At 39.8% G+C, this 25,606-nt stretch overlaps 1 protein-coding gene across 10 annotated transcripts in view; it reads right to left on the bottom strand.

Annotated features, from left to right (window-relative positions):
* The window catches only part of ST7 (suppression of tumorigenicity 7), a 274,540-nt gene that overhangs the window by 24,285 nt on the left and 224,649 nt on the right, over positions 1 to 25,606 (bottom strand). For 9 of the 10 annotated variants that reach the window (XM_034964867.3, XM_034964869.3, XM_034964868.3 and 6 more), the window contains 2 exons: positions 16,133 to 16,205; positions 14,590 to 14,692 (listed from right to left, as the gene is read on the bottom strand). In XM_034964867.3, coding sequence (XP_034820758.2) covers positions 14,590 to 14,692; positions 16,133 to 16,205 — 176 coding nt within the window. Of the gene's footprint in view, positions 1 to 14,589; positions 14,693 to 15,258; positions 15,395 to 16,132; positions 16,206 to 25,606 lie in introns of all 10 variants that reach the window. The other variant, XR_008626030.2, reaches the window with a different exon arrangement.

Genomic DNA, 25,606 nt, shown 5'->3' with positions numbered 1-25,606 from the left:
TCACACTGATCTTGAAATGCAGTGCTTCTAAAAATTTTGGAAGCAACTTTTCAAAATCTATTTGTGTCAGCCTCCACTGCAGGAGCATCCAAAGTCAGGGCATATGAAGAGAAGCAGAGAGCTGTGGTCTTTAGGTGTGAGCAGCGCCTACTCATGGAGGTCTCTGAGTGGAGACTGGCTCACCTGTCAGGGAAACTGCTGAAGAGATGTGGCCTATTAGAGGCTACCTTGGGTGGCTGCTAAAGTGCTTTTTGCTAAGATCTTAAAATTCTATAATAATTTGAATGAAAATGATCCCATAGTTATCATTCACATAAATGTTAATACCAAAGAATTAACTCATACAACTATTTTTTTGGTATTTTCAATATCAACAATAGCATAAGTCATATGAAGATCATTAGCAAAAGTATAAATAAACAAAATGTGAAAAAAAACAGGTAAATTAATTTATATCACAGTCAATGATGACTATTAAGTTGCTCCCAAAACCAGGTAGTGAAATAATATGTATTAGCACAGGGAAATGTTCATCATACATTGCTAAATGGAAAAAAATCAATGTACCCTAACAATTTACATAGCAGATTATTAATTATTTTGACAAAAAAAAGGTATAGGTAGGCATTAAAAACCATTGGACAATCACAGGTTGAATGTTCATGGTGGTTAAATATTTGATTTTAATGGGAGATTAACTTCTTTTGTACTCCTTCTGTGCTTTCCAAGTTTTCTATAATAAGCATTTTTTAAGGGATGGGGTCTCACTCTGTTGTCCAGGCTGGAGTGCAGTGGTGCAACCATAGCTCACTGCAGCCTTGAACTCCTGGGCTCAAGTGATCCTCCTGCCTCAGCCTCCCAAATTACTGGGACTATAAGGCATATGCCACCATGCCTGGCTTGTAATAAGCATTTTTATTTTTCTCTCTATATATATGTATGTACATGTATGTAAGTATATATGTAATACAAATCTATTTTCTAGACTTGCATCAAAAACACACACAACCACACACACACACAAACATACAAACAAAAGATAACTGGAGATAGCAAATTTTTTTCATGCCTACAATGCTTTGGTGCAACTGGCTCTGATAAAATGGCCTAAGACCAGAAAAGATGTTTTTAAAACATCAATAAGGAGTTCTGAGAATAAAGCTAGTGCTATTTGGGAGAGACACCACATAGTCTGAGTTTCAATGTTGCTTACTCCCTGGAATCAGTAAGACACAAAGCAGGCACAGGACAAAAAAACACTGCAAGTAGCCATGGCTCACTCAGATCATGTGGTGATGGAGAATGAGGTAGACATCACCAGGATTCCTTGCCTTACCTCCTCTCATCTACCATCTGCCACTTTGAATCACTTACTGGAATCCTGGCTCTACTGTTTAGCTACGAGACCCTGGACATGTTATTTAATTTCTTTGAACCTCAGTTTGCTCCTCTGTAAAACTGGAATAGTAAAAACACACCTTGCTGGTTTTAATTTTTGAAGATTATGTAATATATGTAAAGCATTCATTCACATAGTACCTGGCATATAAGTGTGCATTGAATAGTAGATATTTTTGCTACCAAAAAAAATTAAATGTTCATATTACTGTAGAGGTAATTTGTGTTTTCCACATATACATGTCCCACAGATAACTGAGTTTGTTTTTAGGTAAAATACTTCAGCACTTTTATTGTAGTAGCAGATCAGTTGAAGACACCTGGGCTAACAAGGGTCATTAACCGACCGATATGGAGGCAAGCATAAAGCAAAGCTGAATTGTCAAATTAAACCTGGTGATTTCAGTACCACTCAGGGGTCCTCATCACAAGGCACCTGCTTCTTCCTGGTTCACTTCTCTGTTCATCGGTTACTTTGCTTCATTCAAAAAATATGCGAAGGCCCACAGTGTATCTCAAGTGTACAGATATGGGAGCACCCACAGCCTATCCAAGGACATGGATATGGAAGGATCCTTTGTGTATTCCAAGGACACAGATATGGAAGCACCCATAATTTACCTCAGGGGCATGGATATGAATCAGGCCAGGTCCCCACCTTGATGATCCATAGTCTTTGTAGGAGTAGAGGAGGGAGAGAGAGAGGAGAGAAAAAGAGAATGTATGGAGAAAGAATAAAATTCAACATGGCAAGTACCTTAGTAAGATGTATAAACTTAGCACTAAGGAAGCAAATGGAGAGCATTGTGTCTGAGAAGCTTCACAGAAAAATGAAAACATCAATTTTACTAATTAAATAAGAGTTTATACTGAAAAAATGAGGAGGGGGGATTCCAAACCAGCATTAATGGGCAAAGTATACCAAAAGCATCAAAGCCTACCAAAAGCAAACCAAGGCATTCAAGGGCATGATGTGTTTCTAAACTGGTGGGGCCTGAGTACTAACATGATGGTAACTGCCAACACTGATTACGCACTAACACACATGCCAAGCATTATCTCAGTAACTCCTTAACACTAACTCTGTGATAGAGCTAATATTTCTATTCCTGTTTCACAGATGGGAAAATGAAGGCTTTAGGAACTAACTTGTTCAGGGTTACACAGTTGGAAGTGGCAAAACCTGCATTTGAACTCAGGCTACTCTCCAAAGGAGTGAAGTAGAAAAAGTAGGCTGTAAAAGGCCTTCATGACCTGCTCCAGAGGGTGCCCTGACCTTCAGTAACTGGTTTTCAGACTTTTAGACACAGACTACAGTTGGCTCTTGAGCAACCTGGGTTTGAACTGCACAGGCTTACTTTTATACAAAATTTTTTTCAACTAAACACGGATTGAAAATATAATATTCATGGGATGGGAAACCTGCATATACAGAGAGCTGATTTTTTGCATAACACAGGTTCTGTTGGGTTCTGCAGGGCCCACTGGGGGACTTGAGTATGTGCAGATTTTGGTATATGTGAGGGGTCCTGGAACCAATCCCCTGCAGATACTGAGGGGGGAAAAAAACACTTAGAATCTGTGAAGCTGATGAAAAACAAAGCTGTGGGGAAATCTGAGGGAGGGACCCAAGAGAGGTCTGGGGAACCCTCCTGGCTCTCCTAGGAGGACAGTTTGGAAATCACTGCCATAGGCAATTGGGAAGCGAGTTGTGCAGTTTGCAATTTTGAGAGAAATGGGTGAGTCATGTGTAGGATCAACAGACAGGGAAGAGATGGAAATTAGCAAAGTCTTAAAAAGCTCCTGTTAGAGTCCAGGTGATGGGGACAAAATTGTGGGGTGGAGGAGGAGCTTCTCCAGGACTTGGCACCTGACTAAATGTGAGAGTGAGGGAAAGAACCGAAGGTGACAAATTTTTGGCATAAGAAACTAGAATAATGTGAGCTCCTTAGCTAGGGTAAAGACACCAAAGGAGGAAGAGGCTTAGCAGGGGAAGGTAACAAAAACAGCTTAAAGAACCTGCAGAACATCCCTGGAGAAATGGCCTGAAGGCAGCTGGGTCTTCAGGTCTGGAGCTTAGGAGAGAATCTGGAGACACAAATGTGGGTGTTCTGGGCCAGAGATGGAAGCTGCGCAGTAGGAGCACCCGAGATCTCTCAAGATAGCTTCGAGCAAGGAGGGAGAGGGCAGTGAATAGAGCTCCCTGGAAAACATGAACGTGTGGCAGCGCAGGAAAGGAGTAGGAGGAGAGTGCTGACATACAGGAGTGGCACAGAGAGAAGGTGTCATGGAGTCGAGATGGCCTCAAGACATAAGAAGCAGGCTGGCTGGGGGCAGTGGCTCACACCTGTAATCCCAGCACTTTGGGAGGCCAAGGCAGGCAAATCTCTTCAGCCCAGGAGTTCAAGACCAGCCTGGGCAACATGGCAAAACTAAGGTGGAGGCTGAGGTGGGAGGATTGCTTGAGCTTGGGAGGTCGAGGCTGCAGTGAGCCATGATAGCACCACTGCATTCCAGCCTGGGTGACAGAGCAAGACCCTGTCTCATGGAAAAAAAACCACACACTCACAAAAAACATATAAAGCAGTTGGTCAGTGGGACCAAATGCTGAGGAGAGATGAAATAGGATGAGGTTTGAGAAGAGGCCAACAGATCTGGTGGCCTAGGTGGCAGCGGCCTTAATAAGAGTGACCTCAGTAGAGGTAATGAGCCTGGTGGGGGTGGCCTGTATGGGGGTAGTCTTGGGGAAAGCAGCTGCAGTGCTCTTTGTTAAAGAAAGAGACTTACAAACTTCCTATTCCTGAGAAATGTGGCTAAAAACTGGTTTCTGTTCATTTTCCTCTGGGTCATATTTCCACAATACATTCTCCTTACTCTAATCCAAAAAAGCTTTGGAACAAAATATGACTCAATTCAAAGAAACGTATATCGAAATAATATTTCTAAAATGTCCTGTTGATATATAATATCATAGACAGTCTGCCAGGGTATTTTGAATTTCTGCTTCCACGCTTCAAGCATTTTAAAATGCTAAAACCCACTACACATTTTGTTTCCTAAATTGGATTAAAAAGCAATTTTATACTCTGTCAATCAGCTTTACCAAGATATAAAGGGAGGACTGCTTTAGTGTTTGCATGAAATAGAATTTCCATCACTATAACAATGTCCTGTAGGTACTCCATTAGCATATACAATTACCACGATGTTTTCTTCCACAAGCCTCTTGAAATCTCCATGAAATTAGAGTTTCTAGATTAACATTAGATGAGCTTTCTTTTTTTTTTTTAAAAAAAAAAAAAAGAGTACATTTTTAATGGGAATGCATTTCTGTCATAACACTCTTCATTCTTTCCTCTCTATTTTCTCTTGACTTCCCACACTCCCAGACTTATAATTTGAAAGCTAAATACATATTGGGCTAGGTCCTCACCTCCATATTGTGTCAAGCCCAGTCTGCCCCGCTGCTGAAATGAGTGCTGGGAGTGTGGCACCCTCCTCCCCTCGGTACCCTCTGGGACTGCCTGTTGTGCCCTCCACTACCTCTTGGGCGGGCACAGTGAGGACAGCAGATGGTTTACTGGTTCTGGGATTTGGGGCAAGATTAAGATGAAAGCTATCCCCCATTGGTGCTGGCAATTTTTCTTTATTTTTCACCCCTCAGCAGCTCTGTCTACAGCACTTGGACATGCTAAGGAACGGGTACTGGCTCTGCAGCCCCCTCCCTGCTGCTCAGAGCAGGGTGGAGGCCTCCTCCTCTATGGGTGGGACCTCAAAAACTTGGGATTTTCTGGTGGTGATGGGTCACACCCATCTGTTATTTTCTGAACTGTATGCAGAGGGGGCCTTGGGGTTGCTGGGCTACCAGACTTCTCATTCCAGTTTCAACCAGAGCAGGCCTACATCTACTTTAAGGTTTCATGTAAGACTGAATTAGGAGAGGAAAAATGTTTATTGCTTTAAAAAAGTTAAAAATTATTTGTTTTTGTACAAGTAAATACTAGATGGTTTAAGCACAAGCTGGCCAGTGGAGGCCTGTGTGTGGTAGTGAAGACCCCGTGACTTGGGAAGCCCTCCTTGGTGATAATGACCAGGTCAGGATTTCCTATCAGCCAAGGCTCAATTCTGGGGACCACAATGTTCAAGGTTTTCAGAGTTGAGTGGAAGGTTTGGGCATTCTGTATACAGCCAGGCCACTCCCCTACCACTGCACACTTGGAGAATGTTTGTAACAGCAAAGCACGGGATCTGGCTTCCAGGAGTTAACAGAGCACCTGGGCTATCTGCCCCAACTCTGACTGTGAGCTGGTTGCCTCGTTCCAGTGGGCCCAGCAGAACTCTGCCTGCCTCACAGGGGCACGGCCCGGTCTGTCTTCTCAATGACTGGGCACTTCTTGAGAGCACGCATCATGTTCTGACCAGCGTCCCAGTGGCTGGCACATAATTAGTGCTCAATAAGTGCTAGCTGAATGCGCTGCTGGGAGGGAAAAGAGGACTCTGCTTCAGAATTGTACACCTTTGGAGACTAGAGAAGCTGGTGGACAGCAGCAGGAAGGTTAGCCCCTCCAGGATGAAGTAAAGTTGCAGGGATGCCTCCTGGTTACTATTAGAGCAGAGTGATCCTGCTTAAGTAAAAGTAGTTCAAATATGTTGTGGTTGACAGGAGACCTAGCAAGGTGTGTGGCTTCCAGCTGAGGGAGAAAATGGACGAATTCCTCTTCTGAGGGCATGAGAGCCTTACCAACTCTGATAATGAGAATAGGCACCAAGACAGAGGGTGCAGGGGCAGGGAGGAAGGAGATGTAAGCAACCCAGGCTGGGAGACAAAAAACCACTCAGGCCTGGTCTGAAAAAAGCATCTGGTGATTTTCAAGTGGGCCCCTACCTCCTCTATGACTGTGGGCACCTGGGACCCCTGACCACACAGCTCACACTAAGGGAGATTTCCCTGCCACCTCTCTCCCTTCCACTCACACTTCTCTGCTTGTCCTGGTGGTAGGCAGTGGAGATGACTCCAACAGCCCAGCTCCAATTGGTAGAAGTACCCCTGGGAATGAAGCAAATAGCTGCTTGCTTTTTATAGGCTGAAGAGGAAAAGCTTTGGAAAGAGCGAAAACTTAATAGAATCTGGAAACATTTCACTGGGGGAGTCAATGATGATGGGTTTGGAGTATGTATGTGTGTATTAGGGACTGTTAATGTAGCCCTACAATCTTGATTACTCAGACAGGGAAATATGAGTTATATAACAGAAAGACAGGGGTGGCCTCAGCCTCCATAATAGTGGGGACACCTGGCTCTATAATCAAAGTAGAAGACACAGTGATGTTTTATGAGGCAACCTCATGCATGCCTAGGACAGGCTTTCAGGCCTGTTCCACCTGAGGAGGCAGGTGCAACAGGGAGAGGAAGGGGTCTGTGTATAGGTAAGTTTCATACCAGACGTGAAGTGTTGTGTTGGGGTAGAAGACCTGATGGGAGTGGGTTGGCATGGAGCAAGGATGGTACCAGGCTCAGAACAAGAATATAAGACACAGGTCGGAAATGGGTAACTATCAGCCACAAGCAAAGAACTTACCAAGCAGCTACAAGCTGCAGAATCCCTGAAGACAATAGCTGCAGCCAGAACATGCTAGAGCCTCCCCTCAAATCTGGAGGCCTGAAGGGACCCTGAGGGTCCTCAAGGCCAAGGCATTGAGGTGCCACTGTTATACTCTCTGGTTGTCCTTCTTCAGGCTAGGGTGGCCCAAGAAGCACCTGTTAATGCATGTTTCTAGGCAGCCTCTATTTCCACCTAGCCTGAAAGCACAGAAATAGAACGGGAGGTAAAAAGGAAGAGATAACGAAGGGGCCAACATGTATTGAGCAGGTACTGAATGAATTACACGATGTAATTTCATTTACCTGTCATCAATCCTGTGAAGCCATTACTTTTATCCTCATTTTATCAAAACAAGAATGGGCAGGAAACTAATTAACTCCCTCCTCCCATACTTTATTCCAGTCCTGTGGACAGGAAGTAACGGGAGTCATTGTTCTGAACACTTTTGAGCTTTTCTCTTTTTCAGAGACAAAGTCTCTTTCTGTCACCCAGGCTGTGGTGCAGCAGCACAATCATGGCTCACTGCAGTCTTGACCTTCTGGCTCAGCCTCCCAAATAGCGTATGCCACCACACCCAGCTAATTTTTTTGTTTGTTTGTGGAGATTAGGTCTCACTACGTTGCCAGGCTGGTCTCAAACTCCTAGACTCAAGCGATCTTCCTGCCTCAGCCTCCCAAAATGCTGGAATTACAGGCGTGATGAACCCTTTCAATGATACTTCATAGCTCTCCTTACCTTTAGGTCATTATTCCTTGCTCTGTTGTTATAATGTTTTGCCTCACAATTCAGAAAGGAATAAATACAAATGGCTAACAATGTTCTACCAAACTAGTAGTGGCAAAGAAATGCAGACTAAAAGAACAAAATTCCATTTGTACTTAATAGGTTCATAAATATTTATTGCTCCCCTTCTTTCTTTTTTAAACAAACTTCTCAATGACACTGAGGATATGATAAAATAGTGAAGAAGGAGTTGTCTGCTGATTTAAACTGCTATAATCTTTTTTGGCAAGTAGTTCTGCAATATCAAGAGCCTTAAGTGCTTCTACACATGACTTAGTAATTCCCATTCTTTAAATCTACCCTAAGGAAATAATCCTGACTAAAAAATCTTCTTGCCCAAAGAGGTTCATTATAGAAGTTGACCCGTCATGTCAATTTGATATCTACCATGGAGGACTCAAGAAGTAGATTATGCTGTGTGCACAGTCCCTCACACCCATAATCCCAGCACTTTGGGAGGACAAGGTGGGAGGACAAGGTAGAAGGACTGCTTGAGGCACAACTTGGGCAACAGAGACTTCGTCTCTATTAAAAATTTTTAAAAGCTGGCTGAGTGTAGGGGCGCATACCTATAGTCCCAGCTACTCTAGAGGCTGAGGCTGGAGGATCCCTTGAGCCCTTGAGTTTGAGATTACAATGAGCTATGATTGTGTCATTGCACTCCAGCCTGGGTGACAGAGTACAACCCTGCCTTGGGTCAGCGGGTGGGAAAGAGGGAAGAAGTAGATAATTCTCTTCAACAAAATGTAACAGAATGAAATTGAACTCTTATCTTACACCATACACAAAAATCAACTCAAAATGCATTAAAAATTTAAATATAAACTACAAAACTCCTAGAAGAAAGTAAAGGAGCGAAAAACTTCATGACATTAGTTTTAGCAATGATTTCTTAGATATGACACCAAAAGCACAAGCAACAAAAGCAAAAATACACAAGTGGGACTACGTCAAACTGAAATGCTTCTGTGTAGCAAAGAAAACAATCAACAGAGCGAAAAGGTAACCTGTGGAATAGAGAAAATATCTGCAAATCATATATCTAATAAGGGGTTAATATTGAAAACATATAAGCAACTCCTACAACTCAATAGCAAAAAAAAAAAAAAAAAAAAAAAAAAAGCCCAACAATCTGATTATCTGATTTAAAACTTGGCAAAAGACTCAAATAGACATTTCTCCAAGAAGATATATGAATGACCAACTGGTATATGAAAAGATGCTCAACATCACTAACAAGCAGAGAAATGCAAATCAAAACCGCAAAAAAATTTTACCTGACGTGTTAGGATGGCCACTCTCAAGAAAATAACAAGGGTTGGCAAGTTTGTGGAAAAACTGGAACCCTTGTGCACTGTTGGTGGGAATGTACAATGGTGCAGCCACTAAGGAAAACAGTTTGGAAGTTTCTCAAAAAATCAAAAATAGAATCACCACTATATGATCCAGTCATTCCCCCTTCTGGGTATTCATTCAAAAGAATTGAAAGCAGGATCTTGAGGAGAATATTTGCACTGCTATTTTCATTACAGCATTATTCACAATAGCCAAGAGATGGAAATAACCTAAATGTCCATGGACAGATGAGTGGATAAAGACAATGTGGCATATATATTCAGTGGAATAATTTTTGGTCTTTAAAAAGAAGAAAATTCTGTCATATGGTGGCTAGAACATAGATGAACCTTGAGGACATTATGCTAAGTAAAATAAGCCAGTCACGGAAAGACAAACAATACATGATTCCACTGATATGAGGTATCTAAAGTAGTCAAATTCATAGAAGCAGAGAGTATAATGGTGCTTGCCAGGGGCTGTGGGGAGGGGAAAATGAGGAGTTGCTGTTCAATAAGAATAGAGTTTCAGTCATGCAAGATGAAAAAGTTCTGGAGATTACTGTACAGTGATGTGCATATAGTTAATGATATGGTTTGGCTGTGTTCCCACCCAAATCTCTTCTTGAATTATACTTCCCATAATCCCCATGTATAGTGGGAGAGACCTGGTGGGAGGTAATGAATCATGGGAGCGGTTATCTGCATGCTGTTCTCATGATAGTGAGTGAGTTTTCACAAGATCTGATGGTTTTATAAGGGGCTTTTTCTCCTTTTGCTCATTCTTCTGCTTCCTGCTGTCATGTGAAAAAGGACGTGTTTACTTCCCCTTCCGCTATGAATGTAAGTTTCCTGAGGCCTCCCTAGCCATGCTGAACTGTGAGTCAATTAAACCTCTTTCCTCTATAAATCACTTAGTCTTGAGTATGTCTTTATTTGCAGCATGAGAATGGACTAATACAGTTAACAAGATTGTACTGTACACCCAAAAATTTGTTAAGAGGGTAGATCTCATATTACATATTTTTTACCTTACACCCATAAAAAAGAAGTATCCAAAACAGAAGTATCCAGTTATAGAAACTGCCTTAAAAGAGTCTGAAGGCACACGAATAAAATACTTGAACTGTAAGTTGGAGGATAACCTTATTAAGGTTAAAGAACTCTGAAAATCTGATAATCCCCCCTCAGAAACAAATATACCCCCAATACCCAACCATAAAGTCCATGTTAAGAGCCCTATGCTAATTTTTTTTTAAATAGTAAAAGTATTTAAAATATGTAGGAAAAAAGGCTAGAAATAGTCTTAAATATGAGTAGATTGTTTTTTATAATATCACTATAGAGCAAAAGACATATTTAATACTGCCTGTAACAAACAAATAATTTAGCCCACCTTTTGGAAACTTGTCAGAAAATGGAAGTTTATCTTTGGTACCCTGAAGGAGTTAATGTAACATCCTCCAAAACAAAAATGTGTCTCCTCGCAGTGAAAGGCTTGCAGTGTGGCTGCAGCATACTAAGAGCACATAAGCTCTGGTTAACCCAGGTCTGTGTAGTTGATGGGTCACTGATAGAAATGTCTCCCCCATGCCCACCCCAATGTAAATCTCAAGACTGCTGAGGAAGAGCAGAGTGAGCATGCAGCATATCTGCAGAAAGAAGGTCCCAAATCCAATAAACTGTAACAATACAAAGATGAAGGTATAGAACCGTGGTGAGGGCAGTCCTTTGTTTGTCCAGCATTACATGAATGGAATTTTCTTTACATGCAAAGCTATTTTAATCCCATTACATGGAAAACATCCTCTAATGGATTCAAGATTTCTTTGTCTTCTTTTGTTCTCAGTTGTTGAAAATCACCAGCATCATTAACATCCCCAATTTTCCTCAAGAAAAGGTAAATAGCAAGTACAAGCATTATAGTGAGACACCACGGAGGAGACAGACTACTTCTGATGAAGAAGAACAAGCTTCCTAGTGGCTCTTAATGGTGGTGGTGAAGGGGCAACAGGGTTTTCTCAGAGAAAGTGAAGCGGGAAAGGAAAGAGAATGTTTCTGGAATGATGAACAAATAGTTATGAGGTGGAAAAAATGAAAAACAAGTTGGGTCAGATTATGAAGGGTACTGAAGAATCTCACAAGGAGTTTATGCCTTTTCCTATGGGAGCTGGCGGCACAGCTACAGTTTCTCAGGAGGGAGTGACAATTCTGTTGGTAATGATGAGCCTATGTGTTTGCTTCCTCTTTACTAGTTTGCTGCAATCTAATACTTCAGAAATTCTAGTGTTTTGCATCCATCTGACCACTTAAGTGGCTCTGCTTCAGAACAGAGACAAGGGGTTTTTACTGTTCTTATTTATTTCCCAGTCCTGTGATGTAGTAAGGAGCAACACTTCCTCCCTACTCCTTATGTCTGCAAGTGAAGAGAGTTCCTAAGAGTAGCCCTCTGAAGGTAAATGACTAGTATTTATCATTGGATGGTGAAATATTACCTATGTATCTTTGCTTAATGGGATACCAGATGAAGCGAAGCTGGAAATGCAAGGAAGTCAGTTCTCAGTTATCATATTTGGTATTTTTTTCTCCCTCAGAGAAGATGACAATTATGCAATACAGCATGTAGATACTAAAAATTCCTGTGGTGGGCCACTGACAACTTCCTGTGATAGAGAAAAAGAAGCCATGGAAGTCACATCATTTAAGATATCCTGAAGAAACCTGAATTGTCCTTAAGGGATTAAATGTCTTAGGAAGCAGTGTGCCCGCCAGCATTTGAAGAGTCCAAGCCTAGGCTGGTCTGTTTCCTGGTGGGGTGTGGTAGGCAGTAGAGGGCAACATTTAAGAGTAGATAACCCAGAATTGGTTCTGGCTCTGTCATTTATTTGCTGTATGACCATGAGCAGATTATTTAACCTCTCCAAACCGTCAGTGCCCTCATCTATGTAATAGGGATAATAATATAATACACCTCACAGAGTCGTTATGAAAAGTAAGTGAGAGGGCTTATGTACTTCAGCTAGCACTGTGCTTGGCACATTAACATTCAAAAGAAACCAATAATAAAAATGATTATCACAGTATCATTATAAGGAGAGAGTCAAGGTTAGGATGGGAAGGTGACCTAGATGATCTTTAAGGATCATCTTATGCTAAGAGTCCAAGAGTTTGTAACCTTCACCGATGTCTCATTAGAACTAAGGCTATTATTCACTGCCTCCAAGGCACCGTGTGTGTGTGTGTGTGTGTGTGTTTGCTAAAGTTAGATATTTAGAGCACACTGCATACTGTATATTAGAAATCTGTGGCTAATTCTTGACAGATAGGGCCAGTGAATCCCAGGACCCGTTCCCCACGGAAATTCTGATAGACGAAGAGGATCTGGAAACACATCTCCCCCTCAGCACAATCACCAATGAAGCAAAGTGCTGGAGAGTCAGTTTACCCAGGTAGTTTACCCTGCCTTCTCTCAGTTTCATGATTAGAAAGTAGAGTGCAATCAAATATTTGAAATGTTTCCACTTTTAGGATAATTCTATTTTGCAGGTGGAATCCTAGTTAACTGTGTCAAATTCTTCCATGGCAGCCTTAAAGTGTTTCTTAGGGCTTTTAATATTCTTCTAGAGGCTCAATTAACCATTTCAGACCAGTGTTATAGCATTAAATGACTACTTCAATCAAAATATCTAACCAACAAGTACTGTACTGATTTTCTGTCTTGTGCCCCAGGATTGCAAGGCTCTAGTTAGGATCACGGTAAAAGATCTGGTTCCTAGATATGAGGAGCCCCCAACCATTATCAAAATTCTTAATAATTATCAAAAAATGTTGATATTAAAATCATCAAAAATCTTAATAATTTACAAATAAATGGTGCTCAAATATTTTCAAAGAACTTCAAATATATAATCTCACTTGATCTTTACCACAGAAGATAGGCAGGGCTTATATCCTATCTTCATTTAAAAATGAGGGACAACTTTGAGCTGAGAGATGCTAAGCCCAATGTCCAACGGCTGATAAATGACAGAATCACAAGTGGAACACAAGTTTTCGCCTCAGAATCCAGAACTTATTGCTCAATACTACTTCTAAAAGAGCCTTATTTATGCTTACTGAATAGCTCTGTAGAGAATGGCATTCAATAAGTATTCATAGATGACCTCAGTTTACTGTAATTCAGGATAATTTTTTCATGATTAGTTTTAAATTTTAGTCAAAGTGGAATAAACATTTTTATCTTAGGTGAAAAATATTATATAAGGAGATATAGTTATAGCACCATATGGACAATACATAAATCTGCAAATACTATGTTGGTCATTACCCATTAGGCCTAAGGAATAAATACATCCTTATGCAAATGTGGCATAGTGAACCACTCTTCAATTTCCTGCTAAGTGAAAAAAATGACCTAGACTTGAGTAAAATCCCAGGAATGATATTAGATCACTTATCTCTGTCACTCTGAATATCAACAAAATAAAGTAGTTAACTCCATAAACCATCTCTCTCTCTCTCACTCATACCCCCCCACCCTTTTGCTATAGTGCTACAACACAAGTCAAACAGCCTTCCTTTGTCATTTTTCACCACTAAGTCTTCATCAGACATTTTGCCAAGGAAGTTATGGCTTGTCATACCTGAGGTGAACCACACGAAGTTTCTTAGAGGTCAAAATGTACTTAATAGCGGGACTGAAAGTGGCTCTCAGCTACTTTTTTTCCTCCCTCAGAGAAGATGATAATTACGTAATACAGCATGTAGATACTAAAAGAGCAGGGAGTTAAATATAGGTAAATAATAAATACACATTCATCTCCTGAATAAAAGATTACAGAAATATTCCCTGCTCTGATTTGATTCCCTTAAAATCAATTTCAGGAAAAAAAAATTGGAAATATTGGGTATTTATAAATTGGTCAACCATGTGGTTAATAACTAAGACAAATATTTTCTACTATATACACTTATTAAAATGGTACAAAGCAAAATACTTCGTCATATTTTGAAGTTTTCTCTATTATTTTCTTGCCAATACTGATTACTATCATTCATTTATAGAGACACAGAATGCCACATTAGTATTTTTTTTTTTTTACCAGTTTTATTCACAACAACATTTATTTCCTGAGTTTGGTCTATGTGAGACCATAACTGGTGTGAAATTCCTGTCAAATGCGTCAACACTCCCGGGATATCTACTTTTTGCCAATTTCAGGCTTCCTGGCCTGCCTAAGCGAGGTCTATCGATTTACCCTTATAAAGTGAAGTCTGGAAATCTGCCCCAAAGCCTCTTGAGTATAGCTTTTGCTTAAAATGAGGCTAATGCCCATACACTATACAGGGTCTCAACATTTGTTGGTTGCAATTCATTTTTTTATAAGCAGTGTACTTGAGATACAACACTGTGGTCAATGAATGCTTTCTCTGCTATCATAACGAGTTCCTGTGGGGATTCCACAGACTCACTTTTGGCACATGAGGATTGAATTCCACAGCTCTATGAATGGCCTCTACTGCATTCATCTCTGCTGTGCTCAGCCCCCGCCGAGATGCAGCCTCAGGAGAGAATCTGAAAAGCAGAAAGACAAAAACCATCCAGGTGGGACCACTGCTTGGGCATCAACCCGAAAGCATCTACACATCTAGGGCCCATAAAAACCACAGTGAGCCAATAGCATGAGCTCTCCAAACTTCTACTGCATGGAACCTCTGAGTGACCCCACGGACCGAGGCCAGCAAAAACCCCAGCAGAAGCAGAAAGCGTGCTTGCATCTAGTCATGGCAGGAGTTAAATTCGGCTGTCAAGTCTCTGTCTAAATAGCTAATCTAAATCTTCTACGAAGTACCTGCTCAGGTCAGGGGAAGAGGTAGGACTGACAAGGGCAGACAGTGTAGGAAAAAGAGAAAACTAGGTTACAGAAGAGCGCACTTGGTTAAAAACAGAACTGGGAAGGATTTGAAAGGAGGCCTCCCACCCAATGTCAGTGCTGCGATGGAGGTTAAATCGTTGCAGCTTCAGCAGCAGGCGAGCCTGCTTGGGGCCATTCCGGCAGAGGGTGTGTGCATGCCCAAACTGCGGGCAAGACACCTGCCCAAGTGAATGAAAAAAACCAGACCATGCAATCTCTTTCTCACCTCACACCCAGGGCTAACTCCAGAGCTGTGCTTGGCAGGCAGACACCACAGGGGAAGCTGTGACAACCCTGGCCCTGCCCTCCCAAGCTGGAGTCGCTGTGTAGGGAGAAAAGATGTTGCAGTAGGTACTGGCGATCTACAGGATAAAAAAGAATGAAAGAAAATTACTTTGGTCTTGAAGTGTACACACACTTAACAGCAAACCTGTCTGATACAGCAGAGGCTGGTTTCCTGTTCTCTGCTTTCGATGCTACAGAGCGATTATATTGGGGAAGCGTAAGAGTTTATGAACTCAAAAGCAGTTAAGCCATCTATGCTCTTTCATCTGACAGGCATCCTTGGATGCTTATGAAAAGTCTATATGTCATAGTCACCTGCCTGAACAAAATAGGCAAACGTACCATTGAGATGGCAACTCAAAGTTAATAGACCAGTGGGGGGCTAATTTGAAGTTGATGAGGCAAAGAATGAGAGATGACCATCCTGTCTGCCACATTCCACGTGTGTATGACACTACCCAGTTATGGACCACTGAAGGGAGAGGAATGTGCAAAAAACAAATAGAAGGATGGTATTCTGTGTAAGTCCCAAGCAGGTGTTTTGGTATCTACTGTCTCACACCAAAAAACTCATCTCAGAAGCATGGAATTTCAAATAAATCCTGCTTTAGGATACCTTTACACACCCTTACATTACCTGAGGATATACATTCCCTCCTTCCAATAGTGAAAGAAAAGAACAGCAGGTTTTGGAAAATGCATGCTTATAAGCAGGGGTCTCATAGACTAAGAGAAACTTCCAGAGAAAGCCCTCAGAGGCAACACATCTCAATTCCGGTCAGGCATTAGTACCGCACAAGCTATTATTCACTTACTTGTCAGAGACAGCTCTTGCTTTGAGCAAAGCAGCTGTGTAGCATATTGTTGCTGACTTTGGTAAGCTTATATCTGTTGGAGAAAAAGAAAGTAGGAACACATAAGTTTGCAGGTAACAAAGAGCAATCATTTTCAATACACTAGCATTTTAATCACGTTTAAGTGCAATAAAGCATAAATGAAGAATATTTTAATACAGACATTACACAAGAATTTCAGCTATTCCTTTCTGTATCAACGTGGTATGTGAAACTAAGGGTAGTTTGTATTTTTGTGAATAATTCATGTCCAACAGGCTGACTCTTAAGCAATCACCTTCTATTTTAAAATATGAATTTTCATATGTTGAGTTTAAGCAGAGTATAGCTATAAATATATAAATTTAGATATCACATGAATATCCTTGATGTGAAAGACATGAAAGTGTCTTTGTCACTTACAAAAATTTCTCAACAGGTATATGAAATGCTAATTGAAAAAAAAAATCTAGATTAAAAGAAGACTTAGCCAAATGAATGATTCTTTAGTGGACAGATTTAAACTAAATTTCCTTTGCATTAAATTTCAAGTTTACATTCAATTTTTAACAGTGCTTGTTAAAAATGTAAAAGTCCAAGTTGAGGATATATATATATGTCTAATATATAAATAAACATATATAACTTTTAAAGGGTATATGTATGAAATCTTTAGAAAACTACACAATTTTTGCTCATGAAAACCTATCATAAATCTCCTTTCATATGAAGCCTCACTTGTCATCAGGAAAAACAGTTCCTTTCAATTTTACAAAAATTTCAGAAGGGCCAGGGTGGGTGTGGGGTTCAGATAATGAGTTTACAGGAAAGTGAAAGCACAGGGTACAAGTGAGAGTAGATAAACTCAAAGAGGGCACCCCTTTGGGTGAAAAATGTGTTCTTAAATTATGATTGCATTCTTTCCAGAATAGGAGTTAGTATTTAATACTTGCAACCAAATTTACACTATGACACAGAAATACCTTAATTCAGAACAGGTAAAAATATGCCATTCCCAGATGCTGCAAAATTCATTCTAGGTTAGAGGAACTCTTTGCACCTGGAATGCCCTGCGAGTTTCTTTGCAAGGCTGTTTTCAACTTAGAAAGGATTACAGTAAAGTAGAAATGAAAAATAGAAGTCCCATAATTAGCCAATAGACAGAGGCAGAAGAAAACAATTTCATAAAGAAAACCAATCTCTCTTTCAATAAAGAGTATTTAATGCCAATTCCAAGGAGATTCCTAAGGAATTTCTCTTTGAGGGAAATTTCAATGACATTGATAAAACACAATCATAGAAAATAGCACAGAATTGAAAGGAAAACAGGTCTTTGTACCCGTAATCTCTTAAACTATATTCAAGCAAAATGTCACCACCACATACATACTATATAAAATGGTGCACTTACAATTAAGAAGAAAAAAATGCCAGACACTCATGGATTAGTCTTGTTGCTTTTCCAGCATCTAAACATTTAACAGCTTTCCAGTGTGGGGAATCAATACAGGAACGAAATATGTTGTTTTCTAGGGTATACTCATTGATTGTTATTTGAAGCTAATAAAAAAAACTAGATGACACATGGCCTACTTAAAAGTTCAGACTTTTTATTTTAAAATTACCCAAGCCTTGTTTCCGAAAACAATGATCATAACTATTTGAAGGTGGCAGCACAAGAAGGAGCCTCTTTTTAATGACTTAGCTGCCCAACAAGAAAGATCAAGTTGTGTTTGATGGTTATCTAATCAATCAAATGGACACTTTCACCCAGATAGAAATACAGAAAAAGATACATTCGAGGTGTTCCAGCAAATGACCAGAGATGCCTAATCAAAGGTAATCTTTAATCTAGAATCCTGACCTCCATTCCCGCTAGCATAGACAGGACATTCACAGCTAGAAAAATGCAACAGCATTCAGCAACATTATGACGACTACAGTACCTTTTCTCCATTTTTAAAATGTTTGCTCCTTCTCCTTTATTAAGTAGTATATGTGCACAAGAAAAATGCTTAAAAATAAATAACCAAAATATATTTTAATCAATATCAAAGAGGGAAACGTAGCTCTATGAAAATACCCCATTCCCCATTAGCGGCATGTCATTCTACTTATCTTTTTATGCTAGTAAGTTATTTTGTTCTCACTGATTAACAGAAATAGAAAATAGCAAAATATTCTTGCATGGCTGGTTTATTTAGATATTTTCAATGTTATTCTTTTTTCTGTAAAAACATACATCTACTTGGTAACAGCAATTTGCCTCTAAGGAGGAATGAATCACTCTAAAGAAACGGATCCTAAATTTCCCTTCACATAGAGCATCTTGTTGCTCAAATAGGTTTTGGTTTACAATTTTCATTTTTGAAAATGATGCATATTTTTCTGCAGAGCACTTAGGCAATATAAATGGAAAGCTTTTACATTTTGACTACCCAGCAATTCCACTTCTAAGACTTTATCCTAGGAAATAATCATCAATGTGCACAAAGATTGTTCATCACAACATTGTTTCTAATGGAAAACTGGAAATGGCCCAATGTCCAATCATAGACTGGCTAACATGCTGTAAGTTCATTCACAGGGTACAATTCCATGCTGTCATTAAATCATGTGGTGGAAAGGTACTGAATGATCTGGGGGAAATGTATTGTGCACATATCAATAAGTTTATAAAAAGTATGCTTTAATATTCATTTTTAAAAGCATTTCTATGCACAAAGATTGGAATAATATGCACCAAATATTGTAGACTCCCCTTATCAGTAGTTTCACTTTCTGTGGTTTCAGTTGTCCACAGTCAACTGCAGTCTGAAGATATTAAAAGGAAAATTCCAGAAATGAATAATTTATAAGTTTTAAACAGCATGCCATTCTGAGTAGTGTGATGAGATCTTGTTACTGCCCTGCTCCATCCAACCCGGGATGTGAATCATCCCTTCGTCCAGCATATCTGCACTGTAGATTCTACCCGCCCATCAGTTACTTTGTGGCCATATGCGTTATCAAAGTTATCACGGTGCTGTCATAGTTATCACTGTGCTTGTGTTCAAGTAACCCTTATTTTATTGCATAATGGCCACAAAGTGCAAGAGTAGTGATGCTGGCAATTTGGATATGCCAAAGAGAAGATGTAAGGTGCTTCCATTAAATGAAAAGGTGAAACTTCTCAACTTAATAAAAAAAGAAAAAAATCATACACCGAGGCTGCTAAGATCTACAGCAAGAATGAATCATGTGATATTGTGAAGAAGGAAAAGCAATTTGTTAGTTTCACTGTTGCACCTCAAAACTGCAAAAGTTATGGCCACAGTGTGTAGTAAGTAGAATGACAAGAAGGAGTGGCCACATTCACGTAACTTTATGACATATTGTTATAACTGTTCTATTAGTTATTGTTAATCTCTTACTGTGCCTAATTTATTTATTTATTATTTTTATTTTATTTATTTTTTGAGACAGAGTCTTGCTCTCTCACCCAGGCTAGAGTGCAATGGCACGATCTCAGCTCACTGCAACCTCCGCCTCCTGGGTTCAAGCGATTCTCCTGCCTCAGCCTCCTAAGTAGCTGGGATTACAGGCACGCGCCACCATGCCCAGCTAATTTTTGTATTTTTAGTAGAGACAGGGTTTCATCATGTTGGTCAGGCTGGTCTTGAACTCCAACCTCGTGATCCACCCACTTTGGCCTCCCAAAGAGCTGGGATTACAGGCGCGAGCCACTGCACCCGGCCTACTGTGCCTAATTTATAAATTAAACTTTATCATAAATACATATGTATATGAAAAAATATTGTGTATACAGGGTTCAGTATTCTCCATGGTTTCAGGCATCCACTGGAGGTTTTGGAACATATGCCCTAAGGATAAGAGGGGACTACTCCATCAGCGGTGTTTATTTCTGCATGGCGAGATTATAGGCAATTTTTCCTACTGTTTATCTGTATTTCCAAAGTTTCCTGTCATGTACATGCAGTAACTGTTTTTTTTAGCAGATAATGATGCTAGAGGGAAGAATTCTGTTCTATAAATTGCCTGAAGCAAGTTCATGGGCAAATACATTGGTGGAGCCAGATACCGACAGCATAGACAAAAGTAGAATTTATCATATGAGGTGCTGTCAGTCTGGAGATCTATCAGATGTAACTTTCACATACTCTTGTGAAAATTAGTGTGTTCTATTTACAGTATGCCTGCTATAGTATAGTTATCTTATTAGCCATATTTTAATCTAATAACTGCGTAACATCTAAACCAGAGGCAGGAACTGATGTTTTGGCTCACCATTAGGAAGAACCATAAATACTATCCTCTAGGAGAAAGTATTTAGGCTGCCTGCTCCATGAGCACCTCCTCTTTCATTCCCACCTCACCCCACAAAAAAGGGTGAGGCTTGGTTATTTTTGCCTATTATAATTTTTAAACTTAATATTTTGACATAATTAGAGGTTTCCAGAAATTTATAAAAATAGCACACAGTCTTGTAAATGTTTCACTCAGCTTCTCCCAACGGTGATATTTTATAAACTGTAGTATAATATCAAAAAACAAGAAATTGACATTGCTAGAGTACTATTAGGTACACTACAGACCTTGTTCATTTTCACCATTTTTTACATAAAATCAAGTGTGCATGTCTACCCAATTTCATCCCATAACTAGATTCATGTAAACACACCAAGATATAGAACTGTTCCATTACCACAGAGGAACTCCCTGGTGCTACCCCTTTATATTTGTACCCTCCCTGTCCTTCCTCAAACATGTCCCCTGGTGATCACTAATCTGTTCTGTACAGTTCTGTCTGCCTGCTATGACTTCATGCTTTTATCACTACGGAAATGGATAAAATGATAAGATGAATAGAGTAGCTACCAGTAGTGATTGAAATGGTGGCAATAAGAACAAATCATCCGCTTTCCAATATTGCCTGTAATTTATTCAGAAATTTTATTTTGAGGAAGCAACTCAAAATCATTCTAAGTTAGTTTGATTTTGTATGAACACACTGACTCTGCAGTGCCCTTCTGACTTTTGTAAGTGGCATTTAGCTAGCTACATTATTACCTCTTATGAGTTAGAATCCAAAGAGCAAACAAAAGGAAAGGAAATAATGAGATATCACATAATTCCATTACTCACTGCAGAAACAAGGAACGCTAAGTAAATGTTTCTCACTTAGTCAAAGCTGAACTGCTGGCATTAATTTTTCTTCCACCTCTTTGCCATCTTATGTTTTATAGAAATGTTTTCCTGAAAGGAGAAGAAATTTCCCCAAACATCTTAGGCATGCAAAATCAAACTGTCATGAAAGCCTTTCATTAAAAGTTATAATCCTGCACTTCACACAAATGGAATCAGACTCATTTTTGTACTCATTTTTGTCTGGTTCCTTTCACTCAGCACATTGTTTTTGAGATTCATCCATGTTGTAGCACGTGTCAGTCATTCATTCTTTTTCATTGCTGAGTAGTATTTCATTGTGTGGATACACCACATGTTTATTTATCCTCTTGATAAAGGACATTTGAATTGTTTTCCCACTTTGGACTATTATGAAGAAAGCTGCTGTGATCATTTTTGTGTAAGCCTAAGAAAACTCATTTCTCAGGGATATGTAACTAAAAATGGGATTGCTGGATCTGAAGATAGATGTCTGTTTAACTTTATTGGAAACTGTTAGACAGTGTTCCAAAGTGGTTGCATGAAGTTTGCAAAACTAATATATTGTGTTCAAGGTAAGGAAAGTGGTTACTGCTGGGCTGGAGGGCAGTTATTGGCTGGAAGGGAGTATGAGGCAACCTTCTGAGATTTCAGGAAGTTCTGTTTCATTCTGGGTAGCAGTCACATGGGTATATACATAAGTGAAAAATCATCCCTCTGCACTTAAGAGTTGTACCTGTAACTATATGTAATTGATGCCTCAATTATATATATATATATATATATATATTTTTTTTTTTTTTTTTTTAGACAGAGTTTTGCTCTGTCACCCAGGCTGGAGTGCAGTAGCACAATCTCCCTCACTACAACCTCCACCTCCCGGGTTCAAGCAATTCTTGTGCCTCAGCCTCCCAAGTAGCTGGGACTATAGGTGCACACCACCACGCCTGGATAATTTTTGTATTTTTAGTAGAGACAGGGTTTCACCATGTTGGCCAAGGTAGTCTCGAACTCATGACCTAAAGTGTTCTGCCCACCTTGGCCTCCCAAAATGCTGGGATTACAGGCATGAGCCACCGCACCTAGCCAATAAAAAATTTAAAAAAACAAACAAAAAAACAAACAAAAAAAACCCTAAAATCTTGTGGTCACCTGAAGATGTCTTATCTTACCAATCTGACCTCCATAACATTTTACTTGCCTACAGTACAGGACTGCCAAGGTCAACCTCCCAAAATCTTTTTCTTTTATAGGTGAGAAATATGGGCCCAGCAAAGTTAAACGATTTTCTTAAGAGCCACCTAACAAATGAGTGGCAGAACTGAACCTGCAATACCATGTCCTTGTCACTATCACATAATGTTAGTGTGATACCTGCTTTTACTTTCCCTATCATCATTCTTCACTGTTTTTTTGGACAATAGAGTCATACATTAAATCCTGTAATGTGGGAGACTTTTGCTTCCTCTGGTCTTTAGCCACCCTGAAAACCTGCTTATAAGTTTATACCTGACTTGTACATACTTATTTAGCTATCTGTCATTCTGATCTTTTTGTACACTTTAATCATTTATATTTCCTTACACTTTTATCTATTGGGACTAATTGCAATTTCAACTTTTAGTCTTTCATCCTTCACGAACCATTTTCCAGTTTTAAAAAAACTCTCTGTATCTCCTATGCCAAATAGTCTCAGCATAAAGTAAGTTATATTAATTGAAATTCCACTTGTGGTTTCATATTTATCTTTCCTCTGAATTAAAATAAACAAATAAAAGGCTGGGCATGGTGGCTCACACCTGTAATCCCAGCACTTTGGGAGGCCAAGGCAAGAGGATCACTTGAGACCAGGAATTCAAGAAACAACCTAGGTGACATAATGAGACCTCATCTCTACAAAAAAATAGAAAAAATTGGCCAGGCATAGTGGTTCACACCTGTAGTCCCAGCTACTTGGGAGGCTGAGGTGGGAGGATCACTTGAGCATGGGAAGTTGAGACTGCAGTAAGCTGTGATCATGTCACTGTACTCCAGCCTAGGCGACAGAGCTATACCCTGTCTCAAAACAAAAACAACAAAAAAGAGCATGGCTTTCACTTTTTGTTACTTTTGTTTGTTTCAGATTCAAGGTACACCTGTGCCTAATATTCCTTTTATTTATTTATTTATTTATTATTATTATTTTTTTTTAACTATAGCTACAGGATAACATGGTCTCCTTCTATTAAGCTTCTTCCTTTTCGGTAAGAATTAAATCCATGGTATTATTCTCATGCTTTGTCTACTTTAGTAGTAACTGAAGTATCAACAAGGCAGGAATTTTTCAGATGGTTTGATTTTAGCAAGTGAGATTTATACAGGCATTCGCATGATGTCCTCTACTATCTTCAAATTCACAGCCTTTATAGAAAGCACAGCTGTACACACCACCTGTTCCCCTCTTCCACATTTTTTCTCCTCATGTCATTGTTAACGACTCAGCAGAAGTAGGTAGGCACTGATGGGCTACATGGGTCCTGACAGGCTCTTCTCCCTTAGTTACGCTCCCTTGAAAGATCATCTGTGGGTTATGGTGGGTCTACATAGGGTTCAGTTTCTTGTAGTTAAGAGATTACCCGAGAGCAAATGAAATAAAGTGGTTATAGTTTAAAATAAGAAGTTTTCCCACCCAGGAGACAAAAGTTTCTGCACTAGGATTCCCATTTGTTGCTTAAGAAAGAAAAACCAAATTCTAACTCTTTTACACCAATGTTCAGAAAACCTCACAAATGTCTCCCTCCAGGACAGAATGTGCTCCACTATAGTGTCAGAGGTCACCTCACCAGCCCGCTGCAGTGGCACTCCACTCTTCCACACCTGAGTGCTTTCCCACTGTGATCTCTCAAGTACCTCCACTCAAAAGGGGGCATGGTGTGAATGTATTGTGCCACCCCCTTCACTCTGGGCTCGACTGAAGCCCTACCTGAAATTGCCCCAGGCCTCTCCAGGGCCCATAAAATAAAATCCAAGCTTGGATTTTAATCCAGTCCCCCTACCCCCCCACACCCCCAGCTAACTCACCCAAGGCATCTTCTGCCCTTCACTGCATCCCTCCTCATCCCTCTGCTCTAAGGGATACAGACAATTCTCCAAATAAGCCATGCCAATTGTGCCTCTGCACCTTTCCATATGCTTTCCTTGCCTCAAGCACCTTTGCTGTCCAGTTCAGACACCACCTCCAAGGGGAAGACTCCCGTCACTCCTCCTTGCTGCGTGCAGTGCCCCTTCCATCCTGGGCTAAAGTGTATCGCAATCTTTATACTTAACAGCAATTGCCTGTTCTCTTACTTCCCTGTCCTGCATACATGGTGTGATTTAGGAGTAAAAGCTGTGCTTCTTCATCACCTTGCACCCACAACAAAAAACAATGTCTGAAATATAGTTGGCGCTCAGTGTTTGCTGAATAAAATCCTAAATTAATGTACTAACATCTCAAATATCTTGATATTAGCATCCTTCATTTTGCAAACATTTACATCCAATTTAGCTCCTAGAAGCCAAAATTGATCAGTGTTGTACGTTCTAATAGGGAATCAGAAACTTGTTATTTCTCAACATGTGTACTGCATTTATCTTTGCTTACAGTTCCAGCAGAGTTTGAAATTGTATTGGTGCTCTAATCTCGATGTCTATTTGAAACAGCAGTGGAATGAAATTATGGGGCAGGATGAAGAAAAACAATAAAGTAAAAACTGAAACAAGGTTGAAGAAAAGTAGAAAAAACAAAGAAAACCACACCTCTTCTGGCTCCTTAAGGACCCGTTATTGGAATGCTGCTGCTGAAACAAAAGGTCATCTTAGGGAGAATGACTCTTGAATTTTCAAAAGTCATAAGTGGTTCATAATAGCCAAACTTTAATTCAATAATCTTGGAAGAAATGTCTGTAATTATGAGTAAAACTGTCAATTAGATGGGTCTTGGAAAACTTATGGTGCAAAACTTTAGACAGGATAGAACAGTTTTCCATGATAACCTTTTTGACCTAATATCCTTTTGTTCATCTCCCAATAATAACAATCAAGACGTAGTTTTAAAAGGATCATTACTATTCTTATGCATGATAGGTCAATTGAGGGTCAATTCTCATATCTATGAATCTAAAATTTTTTCAAAGGTGGCAGCAAGTAGATATATAAATCCCAAACCATCTCACAAATGAGAACACTGTGTCGTAGTGGGATCTTATGTATCGATTCACTCACAGACCACAGATATTCCCAGAGACTACCCTAGTACACAGGGGTTGAGAT

This window comes from Pan paniscus, chromosome 6 (assembly GCF_029289425.2).
Source record: "Pan paniscus chromosome 6, NHGRI_mPanPan1-v2.0_pri, whole genome shotgun sequence".
Classification (NCBI taxonomy): Eukaryota; Metazoa; Chordata; class Mammalia; order Primates; family Hominidae; genus Pan; species Pan paniscus.
The sequence above is the reverse complement of the archived record's forward strand: the minus strand, read 5'-3'. Positions and strand labels throughout refer to the sequence as shown.